The sequence below is a fragment of the Hemitrygon akajei genome, chromosome 15 (genome assembly GCF_048418815.1).
Source record: "Hemitrygon akajei chromosome 15, sHemAka1.3, whole genome shotgun sequence".
Classification (NCBI taxonomy): domain Eukaryota; kingdom Metazoa; phylum Chordata; class Chondrichthyes; order Myliobatiformes; family Dasyatidae; genus Hemitrygon; species Hemitrygon akajei.
The window spans coordinates 41788319-41802636 of NC_133138.1; the positions used below are offsets into that span (position 1 = coordinate 41788319).

Genomic DNA, 14318 nt, shown 5'->3' on the forward strand with positions numbered 1-14318 from the left:
TGCTGTGAGTGTCCTAAGGACTCGGACCCCAAGATCCCTCTGATCCTCCACACTGCCAAGAGTCTTACCATTAATACTTGCTAATGCCATTCATGAGCCTGGAGGTTTCAGAGGGCTAGCCTTTGACCTTCCCCAGTATTTATGTAAACATGCACATGCTGCATATTCTAGGGGTCCATGGCTGTATCTTCACTTATCAGTAAAAGATTCTCTCTGTACAGAGAGGATAAAAGATTCAACATTGCTTGGAGAATGATACAAATAATTTTGGTTGTGAAATGTAATGAACTGCTATGTGGAAAACTGAGCAACTTTTGAAATTTTTTTATGTAAAGATCTGTTTAACAGTCTTCTGTTTCCTTGCAGTTGGATGGCTGGAGCGACCTTGAAGAAGAAACGCATCAATTTGGTTTCCAATCAAGTCGACTTTTCATCATGTGTTTCATTTTGCTGGGAGTCTTTCTCTTTGTCAACCTCTTCATTGGAGTTATCATTATAAATATACGGGTATGCCTGCACTTGGTTACACCACTGCACATTACAGCATTTTTGATAATTGTTAAAATAAATTATATGTTTATTCCTAGGAAACAGCTAGAGAGTTTAATAAAGGGATCCAAGCTGAAAGAGAATCAACACTGATGGAAAAGAAGCAAGCTATATTACAAAGGCAACAAATTCATATCACAGAGATAATGGAAAAACAGGTACAGAGTTCCTCAGATTCAGATTTAAGATGTAGTGGAAGGAGGATTAATGCCTTGAAAACTCTTAAAATTAAGGCCAGACCTTTCAGTGTGAAGTTAAAGAAATCATGTAAAGGATTAAAAAATTGGATATCTTTGTTAATGACAGTTGCTGCTTACTCTTAATTTTATACAGATTAATAATTTCTCGAAGAAAGGTGGTAAAATAAGCAATGACAGTTGTGCAACTATGAGACATAGTTCAGACACGATCCCATTGAACGATGGAACAGGCTCGTAGGTCCACTGCTGTTGCTGTGTTTCTGATTTGTGTTCACAATGAAAAGATTTAAACTCAAGTTGAAAGTTTCTTCATTCTCCTGATGGCTATTAACCCTGTTTTCTCTTGTTGCCTTTCTCAAAAGAACAAAATTGTTATAATTAGGTTTATTAATGTAAGAAAATGAAGAGTGTGGCTGGAGAACTACCTACCAGATTTCTGCCTCATTGCATAGACTACAGAGCTGACCGTAGGAGGATGCTCACTAACTGAACCAGCAAAAGCTCATTTTAGGCTTCCATAAGGAACTTCTCTCAAACTATGTAATACATCAGTACAGTACTGGAATAAGCCTTTTTTGCTCATGATATCCATGCTGAACATGACACTAAATTAGTCTAAATCTTTTCTGCCAGCACAAATTCCTCACTCTCCATTCCTGCATACTCATGTATAAAAGTCTCTGAAATGCCACTAACATATCTGTTCCCATCACTACCCCGGCAGATCATTTTGGGTATCCATTACTCAATATGTACAAATAAAACTTGTCCTTCACATCTCGTTTAAACTTTCTCCCTCTCACTGTAATTGAATGTTCTCGAGTATTTGATATTTTTCCCCCCTGGGGTAAACATTCTGACTCTCTACCCTATCTATAAACTTTATAAACTTCTATTATGTATCCCCTCAGTCTCTGATGCTCCAGGAAAAACAGCCCAAGTTTGTCCTTATAGCTCATGCAGTGAACATTCTTTTAAACCTGTTCTGTAACTTTTCCACTACTTCCACATCCATCCTGTGTTGGATGACCAGAATACTCCCAAGTGAGTATTAACCAAAGTTTTACATAGCTGCTGTATTTCCAACTTGACTAATTATTAATTATTGAAAGCTGGGACAGATTATGGATACTGGACATTGGAACCTTTGTGAATGATGGGAATATCTTTAGTCAAGCGACTGGATGTATCCTTGGATCAAATTAAGAACAGCAATGACCCTTTCACTTGATATTAGAAGAAAAAGAGTAAATATATTAAAGTTATATCGCAATGGGATTGAATGAAACTGTGTCTGTTTTCTACATTCCAGAAAACCAGTCAATTTGAAACCTTCAGTGAAATGATTGGGAAGTTCAAACAGACCCTTCGTCATGATGATTTTGTTATGTTGGATGATATATGTTCAAGTCTGACATTCATAGATATTTACCTTTCGAGCCTAGATGAACAGGACGATACATTGTACAAGTGAGTAAGAAGTGACCTTACTAAGGTGCCAGTTGAGGCTCAGCGTACATGCATAAAACTGCATTTTCAGGTTTTGGGCTGAGACCCTTCATCAGGACCTGATTAGTTCTGATGAACCTCCAAGTGGACCACAACCTTGTGGTTTGGAGGCTTGTGTGTGTCAATGACCCAGAGAGCGATGCTGGCTGGATTCAGGGCTTTATGCTTTGGCTCTTGGTAGGGTCACCCATGCCAAACAGATCAAAGGGTAGAGGCCAGACTAAGAGTGGTCCATTGGTCTGCAAATATTAAATCCAGTGACAATGAATAAAGACACTATAGATCATTCCGTGTATATACTGGTTATTCCTCTCCATAGATGCCACCTGTCCTATTGAGTTCTTCTAGTATTTTGTGTGTGTTCTGGATTTCCAGCATCTGCAGACTTGTGTGCCTATAAAGGTACTTCATTTTCATTGGAGAGGAAGTTTGTATACAAAGATTGGATCAGACTGATGACCTCCTGCTGTTCACTTTCTCAGGTTGAGCCACCTAGTGACTTGGTCTTTGTTTATACCACACAGATATGGAAAGCCCCAATTTTCCTCTCCATTTGTGCCCAGCCTCCCCAAGGCTGCCTCTGACTCTGTAGGGAAAGGCGTTCTTACTTTCTTGTAACAATATACAGAAATTAATTTGGAGAAAGAAGAAATAATGGGAGAAATCTGATGTAAAACAAAATAGAAACAAATGAACAAAAATTATATTGATTGAGTGTGGAGGCACCATATCCATTCTTTCTTTCCTATAAAAAGAGATAGAACTGAGAACAGTTATCAATGATAATTATTACATGGGCTGAAGTACAAATTGATTCAATATTTATGTATTTAATGGAACTGGGGTTTATCCTTCAACCACAGGGAAAATGATCTATCACTTTTGATACTCAACTTCAAATTTAGCTCCCTTTGAGCGATCTCCCTTGTAATCTGTAGGTATCTTATGTGAAATGGATTTGGAGAGACTCAATTCAGTTCCATAAACTATAACACCAATCTCATCAGTGTTCAAGGGAGGGCAGGAATTTTTCAATGTTTTGTTTCAAAACCCTGCATCAGCACTGAGAGAGGAGATGCAAGATGGCAAGTTTAAGGGAGATAAGGAGATAGTGAGAGAGGTGTCCGAGGTTATTAGTGGACGGAGGGGTATAAGATGAAAAGTAGGTTGCCCAAGTAGGGGAGGAAAGTGTGGGTGGAGTTGGGAGCACCTTCAGTCAATCACTTCAAGCAAGAGACAAAAGGGGTCTGCAGATGTTGGAAATCTGTGGACAAAGACTTCTGGAGGAATATAGCAGGCCAGGGCACATCTATAGAGGGAAATGAACAGTCAACATTTCAGGCTGAGACCCTTCATTAGAACTTCAAACTGGCCAGTCAATGGTAGAAGAATTGGGAGAGACAGAGAGCGAAGGCACGTTGTCAATTAAAAACAGGATGCTGAAAGAACTCAGTGAGTCAAAAGTTTCTGTGGAGGCAAAGGGTGTCAGTCAATGTTTGGAGTCAAGAATCTACATGAGGACTCTCAGATGCTACTTGACCCATCGAGTTCTTCCAGTGTTCTGTTCATGTTCTAAATTCCAGCATCTGTAGTGTCTTTATTTAACATTACTGGATTTTATATTTGCAGTTACTGCATTGCGTTCATCAATTCACACAGGATAACACTGAGGACTTTGACGCCATGCATCAGAAACCCAGTGTATATGACAGAAGGAGCACATTACCTCACAATCTCCCCATCTGCGGAAGAGAGGGATAACAAGGTAGAGTTGATGGGTTCATAGATCATTCAGAAATCTGATGGTGGAGGGGAGAAGCTGTTCCTAAAACACTGAGTGTGGTTCTTCAGGCTCTTGTACCTCCTCACTGATGGGAGTAAGGCATGTCGCAAATGGTGAGAGTGCTTAATGCTGCTTTCTTGAGGTTTCACTTTTTGAAGATGTTCTCAATGTTAGGGAGGTTTCTGCCATGATGGAGCTGGCTGAGTCCACAACACTCTCCATCCCTGTGCATTGGAGCCTCCAGTGGTCACCCTTGCATCCGTAAAACTGGAATGGCAACAGGTGAGAGGGTGCCTAAGAAGAAAGGCAGCCATAAGATCAGGCGCATGCCATCTTGTAATTTAGAGGTTAGCAGTGAGGTGGGATTTGCACATGGTAACAGAATGGGTGTGAATGACCTACACCCAGCAAAGGGGGAGAGCGTAATGCAAGTGCCAGCAAGTCGGAGGACAGGGTTAAATTCAATGAAAGTCAATGGAAACTTCATTTGTGGAAACCTGAAAGAAAAACTAGATAATGATGGAAAAGCTCAACAAATCAGGCAACAATGGTTGACTGAGAAATGGTCAATGTACCAGGTCCGCGATGCTTCATCAGAAGTGCAAAAGTAGGTTTTCAGTTGGAGGAAAGGTGGGGCAGGGGTGTGTAGAACAACACCCCACCTCACTGCTAACCTCTAAATTACAAGATGGCATGCGCCTGATCTTATGGCTGCCTTTCTTCTTAGGCACCCTCTCACCTGTTGCCATTCCAGTTTTACGGATGCAAGGGTGACCACTGGAGTCTGCGATAAGGTAGGCTGAAATTAATAACTGGGAACTGTTATCAGTGCAGTTTAGCTGCTTGATCCGTGTACTGTTGGTGGGAAGGGAAAACAGAAAATGGGAAATGCCAGAAAAACTAAGCAGGTCAGCTTGTATCTGCGGAAATAGAAACAACTAATGTTTCAAGTGAGGGGCACTTCATCCGAACTAAGGAAGGATGAAACCTCCTGGACCGTGACCCCACAAAACAAACACCAGGCCACCATCTCTCACATCATCACAGAGCTAATCACATCGGATGATCTCCCCTCAACAACCTCCAAAATAATAGTGCACCAACCCCATGTTTCTCACTTCTATCTCTTACCCATGGTCCACAAAACAAAGTTGTCCTGGTAGGCCCATTAGTCCTGCCTGCTCTTGCCCTATCTCCTCACACTTTACTTTATCTTGTCTCCCTTTGTCTAGTCTCTTCCTACCTACTACATCCCCAACACCTCATGTCTTCCACCAACCTGCAACTTCCAATACCACAACCTTCATTACGGAGATCCTGTCTTTCTAGTTCGCCATCCCCATCTGTAAGGTCTTAAAGCCATTTGTGGATTTCAGGAAGGGGATGTTGGGAAAACACTCACCAGTCCTCATTGAAGGGCTAGCAGGAGAAAGTGTAAGCAGCTTTAAGATCCTGGGTGTCAAAATCTTGGAGGATCTGTCTAGGCCCAAACACATTGATGTAATCATGAAGGAGGCATGCTAGCAGCTCTATTTTGTTAGGAGTTTGAGGAGATTGGGTATGTCACCAAAGCCTCTTGCTAATTTCTATAGATGTACATTGGAGTGCATTCTGATTGCTTGCTTCTCAGACTGACATGGAGCCTCCAATGCCCAGGGTGATGAGAGGCTGCAGATGGTTGTAGACTCAGCCAGCACAATCCTCCACACCACTGAAGGCATCTTCAAAACACAGTACCTCAGCAAGGCGACATCGATCATCGAGGAGCCTCACCATCTGAGACCTGACTTCATTTTGGTACTGCCCTCAGGGAGCAGGTACTGGAACCTGAAGACACAGACTCGATGTTTCAGGAACAGGTTTCCCCTCCACCATCAGATTTGCGAATGGTCCATGACCCCGTGAACATTACCTCGTTATTCCACTTTTCACTATTTATTTATCTTGTAATTTAATAGTAATGTCTTTGCATTGTTCTGCTGCTACAAAACAAGTTTCACATCATCAAAGACAGTGATACTAAACAAGATGCTGATTCTTTTTTCTGCAAGGTCTCCCAGTCCCTCTTTGAGGAAGAGTGAAACAAGTTAGTATGGGTATTAGTATTGGTTTATTATTGTCGCAATAAGACCGTACGATATAGGAGCAGAATTAGGCCATTCAGCCAATTGAGTCTTCTCTGCCATTTGGCTGATGCCTGATCTCACTCAACCTCACACACCTACCTTCTCGCCATATCCTTTGATGCCCTGATCGATCAGGAAACTATCAACTTCCATCTTAAATATACCCATGGACTTGGCCTCCACCACAGTCTGTGGCAGAGCATTCCATAGATTCACTGCTCTCTGGCTAAAAAAATTCCTCCTTACCTCTGTTCTAAAAGGTCGCCCCTCAATTTTGAGGCCGTGCCCTGTGGTTCTGGATACCCCACCACAGGAAACATCCTCTCCACATCCACAATATCTAACCCTTTCAACATTTGGTAGGTTTCAATGAGATCCCCTTGCATTCTTCTAAGTTCCAGTGAGTACAGGCCCAAAGCTGTCAAACACTCCTCATATGTTAACCCCTTCATTACCAGAATCTTCCTTGTGAACCTCCTCTGAACTCTGTCCAAAGCACATCCTTTCTGATACAGTGAAAAGCTTGTTTTACATACTGTTTACACAGATCAAACTATTACACAATGCACTGAGGTAGGGCAAGGTAAAACAATAACAATACAGAATGAAGTATAAAACCAACATAAATTGCAGGGCAGGTAAACGATAAAGTTCAAGATCATTATGAGTTAGATCGTGAGGCCGAGAGTCCATCTTATCGTACCAGTGATCCAATCAAACATGATAACAGTGTCCTTGAGCTTGGTGGTACGTGCTTTCATAGCTTCTGCCCAATGCAAGCAGGGAGAAGTGAGCATGTCTGGGGTGGGCAGGGTCTTTGATTCTGCTTGCTGCTTTACTGAAGCAGTGAGATGTATCAGGAGAATGTGGGTGAAACGAAGGGAATTTCTCTGATGAAGGCATGCGACATATGGGATGAGGCTGTGTACCTTATGATTGATGTGGTTCTGACATACTGAGACATGTTCAGAAGGCCGGACTATACAAAGAGAAGAAAGAAAAACAAGAAAGGCGTGTGGAAATGATTCTTGCAGAACAGAAAGAAAGAGCATGTTATCCAGAATTAGAGAACCTGGGGTTAAGACTAGATGGCAATGTGCCCAGATAGAAGATGAGTTGTTCCTCAAGTTTGGGTTGGGTCTTGTTGTAACAGTGAAGAAGGCCACAGACAGAGAGATTAGAGTTGCACATAGCTTTAGATGCAGTGAATTCATATTAGAGCTTTGACAGATCAAGCTGGAGGAAAAGGATGAACTGTATGCAAAAATAAAATGCTAGCTCCATTAGCAAGCCTGCTTTAAGGTGTATGATGTAAAAGAGCATGGAGCAACACCAATCTTGCACAGGATTATGGAGAACTTGGAAATATCCTTCCCACCTCAGGTTTGAAATTTCAAAAGCACACCCAGGGACACAATCGACAAAAGGCATTTGATGATTCATTGTAGCACATCCTGAAGCACTCAATAATAGGATGTTGTAAAAGTTCAAATAGCTGCAGTCTTAGACTACTGTCATCATGATTGCAATTACCAGTATGCAGTAGTGCCGAAGGGTGACACAGATGGTCCAACAATCTGTTCAATGACAGATGACAATGATTCCGCTCTGGGTAAGTGACAGTGGGAAGGAAGGTTCTGCCATCCAGCTGGAAAATGACCAATGTTGTACACTTGATTATGGTGTCAGAGTGCAGTGAAAGGTTATGTTCATCGGAGTATCCTGCAGTAGGCCGGTTTTGCTGAATGAGGTAGAGTATTCATTCTTCAGTATCTTAGGAGCTGCAGTTCTAGAGAAAAGTGTAAGTGAAAGTGAAGCAATTCCATGAGAGAAAGATGATTATAAACAGACGATGGCTACTTATACTTAAGAAGAAGGTAGATTGAGGAAGGAAAAGGATTATAGCACTGAGATAAAGAGTCAGTCATGATTGTGTTGAATGGTGGAGCAAGCTCAAAGTGCTGAGGTCCAGATCACTCAACTGCAAATTAATGATCTACAGTATTTAAGTAATGTGTTTGCAGAACTGGTCCCTATGATTCCAGTGTCTGAGGCAGGCTTCAATGACTGTTAGTTGCAAATACTTGTATCAGTTATATAGCGGAGAATGCGAGAGGCAAGTGAGCATTGCAGAAGGAGTAATGTCAGCCCTGCATTTGGGCACAAATGTATAATGCAATGGAATGGTGTAAAAAAAAAAGTGTTGCATTGCACTCTATCTGTGCTGTTGTGTAACCAAGTTTTGGCATCTGTTCAATGATATGCTAGGCAACTGAATTTCTGAGCCATTATGTTTTCTTTAAAGATCGACAGTATTTTTTTTATGCTCTCCACCCTCTAGATTACAACAGCTTTACTTTGAAATTTCATACGTACTGGGCAATGTGTTGAGAACTGTTCATCAAAATGGAAAGGACTCTGAAGTAAACTCCTCTCTAATGGAAATGGAAATACATGCAGTGAAAAAATAATTTCTTGTTACAACATTTAATATGAAATTTTAAAAGGATTGATAAAAGCACAATATCAAGTTGTTGGGATTTTTAGTAACTGTCTCCAATGTATATTTGTTCACTTTATCTGAGGGTAACATTCCAGTCCCTAATTTACTCCCTTTCTGAAGTTGATAAAATGAAGTTCTTTCTCGTTGGTTCTCCTACCAATAAAAGATGCCCTGTATGTTTTGGTGAGTATATATATATCACACATGGAAACCTATGATGTAGAAGTATGAAGATACCCAGCACATGGGAGCGCCACATATTCAAGTTGCCTAAAAGTCACCAGCTTTCCTAATTCTGACAAAAACTACTCTTCCTCTGTCATTGCTGGTACTTTCAAGCACATGGAATAATTAATCCCAAATAGCTTAGATATATTGAAGAATCATAGAGCACTACAGCAGAGAAGCAGGCCCTTTGGCCCATCCAGTGCACTGCAAACTGTTATTCTGCCTAGTCCCTTTGACCTCCACCTGGAGCATAACCCTCCATACCCCTCCCATTCACATACTTATCCAAGCTGTCTTAAACATCGCAGTTAAACTCACATTCACCACTTCCTCTGGCAGCTTGTTCCACACTCGCACCACTGCCTGAAGCAGTTCCTCTTAAGCATTTCACCTTTTACCCTCGCTGTAGACTCACCAACTCAGTAGAAAAAAAGCCTGCTTGCATATATCTATCTATATCCCTCATAATTTTATTTCCCCTCATTCTTCTGCGCTCCAGGAAGAAGTCCTAACCTATCTATCCTTTCCTTATAGCACAGGTCCTGAAGTCCTAGCAACATTCATGTAAACTTTCTCTGTACTCTTTAAATTTTATTGATATATTTCCAATAGTTAGTTTGACAGGAGTTCAGTGATGGCCCAGGTGCACAGAGAGAGACGCAGACTTGGAATGAACAGTTCACTCAGTTTTAATAAGAACTGTACAGAACAGAGGAAAATAATAAATGATAGGCCTACAGGGTCATTAATTAAATGCTCTCAAACTAACTAAAATCTAACACCATCACTGTGATTCAAAAGCATTAAACTTGAACTAAATTAATACTTTCCTTTAACAGTGTTTATCCAAATCACAAATCTCCTTGGGCTAAGATAAGCTGGGAGCACTGTCTTCGCTGTACTTTTGTAAAGACTAGATAAGACCAACACTGACAGTGAGTTAAATACAATTATCAGAAATCCTAATTGGCTCGAGTGGGTGCATTATCACATGCATGGTTGTCGTTCTCTTTCAACTGAGTGTCCAGTCTCTGTGGTGGTGTCTGTGGCTGTGTTCCCTCCCTAGCTGCAGCTCCCAGAGGGCTATGCCCGCTGGAAGTCCCAGGTGAGAGACTTGTCCAGGATGTATTGAGCCAGAACCCAAGAATGTTCTTCTGAACCATACCCCTCCCAATCAATGAGGTACTGGACCTTGCACTACACAGAATAGACCAGGGATCCATCCGTCAAGTGTTTTGGGGGTGGGGGGTGACTAGAGCAATTGGGAAGGATGTCACTGGCTTGAGTTGGAAAACATGGAATTCTGGGTGAATCTTAATGGATGGTGGTAGGTGCAGCCTACAGGGGTGTTGTAAAGCTTCTCCTCAACAAATGGTCCCACGTAGCAAAGGTTCAAAGACTCATTTTATTATTAAAGTATGCATGTAAAATACGACTGAGATTTACTTCTCCAGATAGCCATAAAATACAGAAAACCATAGTAGTTGAAAGATAGACTTAACCCCCCCCCCCACACACACACAAAAAGAAGAAGAAACAAAAACTTGCAGACCCCAAACCCCCAAAACCTTCCATCGCACAAAAACTAACAGATCACCCGAGCCCCCAGCTTGCCAATTGCAACAAGAAAGAATGGGCGTGAACACGAAAAAAGCATCGAATTGAAAGAGACCAATAGGAACTACAGTCCAATCCGGAAATCTCAGAATTTCGATAACCTCTCCGATAGCATTGGGACCCAGTGGCCCCTCCAAGGGCATGGGGACCCAGTGGCCTCTCCAAAGGAAGCAACTCAAACCGGTGCCCTCTCAAGGGCAGTGTCATGAATCAGAGGCCCCTCCGAAGGTAGTGACATGAACGAACAGCTCCTCCGAGGGCAGCGACACCAGCGGCCCCTCCAAGGGTAGCAACGCTAATGAGCGTGGGTCCAATTTGTGGCTCTCTACTCTCAATGGAAGATCTCTAGATGCCAGCCAGGCTCTTACTTCTGGTTTGAGAGGCCTCACCTGTCAGCGGAGCCAATCAGTCTGCTGGGCATATTGTTTCTAGATGTGCAGCAGAGAAACCCTGGCCCGTCTCTATTTGTGCTTGTAGCGTTGGACCAATTGTCCAGAAGGAAGGACACACACGTCAATCTCTTGGTCAGAAAGAGTGGTGGCTGGAATCCATTTTGACATTCAAAGGATGACATGCCAGTAGAATTTATTGTGGGCAATCTCTGTCCAAACCAGTTGGGAGCTCCAGGTTGGTAGAGGCAAGGGAGAGTAGGGTTGTCTCCAATTCTTTTCTCACTCTCTCAAATTGTGGGTGGACACCTGATGAGAGGCTGGTTTCGGCCTCCAAAGGAGAACAGAAAGCCTTCCAAAAATGAGATGTGAACTGCAGCCCTCGATCAGATATTATGTCCTGAGGGAAGCCATGAAGCCTGAGCATGTGCTGAACCATAAAGGTGGCCATCTGACGAGCTGATAGAAGCTTGGGGAGAGCAATAAACAGGGCTGCTTTAGAGAACTGCTCCACAACTACCAGAATGGTGGTGTTCCCATCTAATGGAGGCAGACCAGTGATGAAAACAACTGAGAAATGCTACCAAGAGCAGTGGGAGACAGGCAACAGTTAGAGCAGACCGGCAGGGTGCTGCCATGATGATTTGTTCTTGGACACCAGTGAGACAGGGAGAGATGAAGCTGTGGCCATCCTGAGACAGACAGCCACCAAATTCATCTCCTTATAAATCTGAGGGTCTGTTGAATCTCTGGATGGCCAACCGGACAGGAAAATTGACCCTTTAGGGTAACATAATTGGGAGAAATGTACATAATTCACAACCACTGACACTGAGTTGGGGTTTCACCTTAAGAGGCTGGTCTGACATGATGACATAAAGATTTTCTAGTGCGCTCTGGTGTTTAGGGTTTGGAGTTCAATAAAATGTGTTCAGGTTTCATTAAACGTAAAATGCTTCACTTCATTCTAACCTCACACTAACACTTTAGGATACACAGTGGCAGGGACAAACAGCTGGTTTGGAAGGTCCCCTCAACTGGGCCAGGATCTGACTTTGGGCAGCCTTCAACTCTGTTTCTCTTTGGGCAGCCTTCAACTCTGTTTCTATCCCCCAAAACACTGGGTAGCTATGCATGTACGGGAAAGAGTGGGCTCGGGATAGCCATTGTCCTCAGTGATGTCATACTGGTGGAAGAGAGCAATGGACTTGGTATTCTTGCTGCCAGAAGAGTAGGTGAAGGTGAATTAAAGTGGATGAAGATGGAAGCCCAATGGGCTTTATGGGAGTTGAGTCTCTTGGCATCACAAATGTAGGAAAGGTTTTGTGATCGGTCCATCAGCTTTGCTCCCTCCAGTCCATGTCACCGTGACTCCAGGTCCCATTGACAGCCAGAAGTTCTTGGTTTCCAGATGTCACAGTTACACTCTGACATCTGGGAACCAATGACGGGAAGTGACGGGAAAGAAAAGTACAGGGGTGCAGCCAAGTGTCTATTGAAGAGTGTTGGGGGGGGGGGGGGGACAGCTCCGATGCTGATATCAGCTGCATCAACCTTAATGATGAATGATTGAGATGGAGCTGGATGTTGCAGTACTGGGGCAGTGGTGAAGCATAGCTTTAGTTTTGAGAAGGCCTAGTCTGCTTCACTTGTCCTATGGGATCCTGCAGAGATCTTCTTGGTGAGTGCATTTATGGAAGCAGGGATGGAACTGAAGTTTCTGATGAAGCTGCGTTAGAAGTTTGCAAACCCCATGAAGCTCCTCACCTGTTTGACTGTAAATGGCTTGGGTCACTCTGTGACTGCCTAAACTTTAAATGGGTCTGTTTGAACACTGGAAGGAGTGAGGACATAGCTGAAGACAGGACGACAACTGGGCCTGAAACCCGTGGTGTCACCTAGTGGGTGTTGGGGCTGGTCAACAGATGATATTAGTGGGCTGGGGGGAGAGTTTGGACTCTATCGATATATATATATATATATATAGTGATCTTGTGTGTGCCTACTGTGTATAACTATAGAACCATAGAACATTACAGCACAGAAAGAGGCCTTTTGGCCCTTCTTGGCTGTGCTGAACCATTTTTCTGCCTACTCCCACTGACCTGCACCTGGCCCATATCCCTCCATACACCTCTCATCCATGTACCTGTCCAAGTTTTTCTTAAATGTTAAAAGTGAGTCCGCATTTACCACTTCATCTGGCAGCTCATTCCACACTCCCACCACTCTCTGTGTGAAGAAGCCCCCCTCCCCAATATTCCCTTAAAACTTTTCCCCCTTCACCCTTAACCCATGTCCTCTGTTTTTTTTCTCCCCTAACCTCAGTGGAAAAAGCCTGCTTGCATTCACTCTATCTATACCCATCATAATTTTATATATCTCTATCAAGTCTCCCCTCATTCTTCTACGTCCCAGGGAATAAAGTCCTAACCTATTCAACCTTTCTCTGTAACTCAGTTTCTCAAGTGCTGGCAAAATCCTTGTAAACCTTCTCAGCACTCTTTCAACCTTATTAATATCCTTCCTGTAATTCGGTGACCAAAACTGCACACAATACTCCAAATTCGGCCTCACCAATATCTTATACAACCTCACCATAACATTCCAACTCTTATACTCAATACTGTGATTTATAGAGGCTAATGTACCAAAAGCTCTCTTTACTACCCTATCTACCTGTGATGCCACTTTTAGGGAATTTTGTATCTGAATTCCTAGATCCCTCTGTTCTACTGCACTCCTCAGTGCCCTACCATTTGCCTTGTATGTTCTACCTTGATTTGTCCTTCCAAAGTGCAATACCTCATACTTGTCTGTATTAAACTCCATCTGCCATTTTTCAGCCCATTTTTCCAGCTGGTCCAAATCCCTCTGCAAGCTTTGAAAACCTTCCTCACTGTCCACTACACCTCCAATCTTTGTATCATCAGCAAATTTGCTGATCTAATTTACCACATTATCATCCAGATCATTGACATAGATGACAAATAACAATAGACCCAGCACTGATCCCTGTGGGTAATGTGTCTTTGCACCTTGATCCTGTAGTAACGCGGTCTCATTTGGCTGTATTCATGTATGGTTAAATGACAATTAAACTTGAATTGAATGGAATTGAAAAATGACACCTGCTCTTTGTGGAACTCACACTTCTCTGGTTCGGCATAAAGGTTGATCACGAAAAAGCTACCTGAGAACATTGCAGACATGCTGGACGTGTTCCTGGTGAGAGTGGGAATAGATAAAATACACAAAAACAAATTGATTCAACATGTCCCTGACCACGCCATTGACTAGGGCGTGGAAAACAGCAGGATTGTTGGCCAGACTAAATGGCCTTAGGAGGCACTCATAGTGGTCAGTGAGGGTGTTAAATACTGTCTTCCGTTCATCCCCTTCTCAGATGTGAAC

At 42.7% G+C, this 14318-nt stretch overlaps 1 protein-coding gene across 4 annotated transcripts in view; it reads left to right on the forward strand.

Annotated features, from left to right (window-relative positions):
• LOC140739284 (cation channel sperm-associated protein 3-like) overlaps positions 1–14318 on the forward strand; it is a 70014-nt gene that overhangs the window by 16270 nt on the left and 39426 nt on the right. For 3 of the 4 annotated variants that reach the window (XM_073067441.1, XM_073067440.1, XM_073067443.1), the window contains 4 exons: positions 367–507; positions 588–707; positions 2062–2219; positions 8509–8964. In XM_073067441.1, the coding sequence (XP_072923542.1) occupies positions 367–507; positions 588–707; positions 2062–2219; positions 8509–8638 (549 nt within the window). In that variant the 3' untranslated portion in view covers positions 8639–8964. Of the gene's footprint in view, positions 1–366; positions 508–587; positions 708–2061; positions 2220–8508; positions 8965–14318 lie in introns of those variants that run through there. The other variant, XM_073067442.1, reaches the window with a different exon arrangement.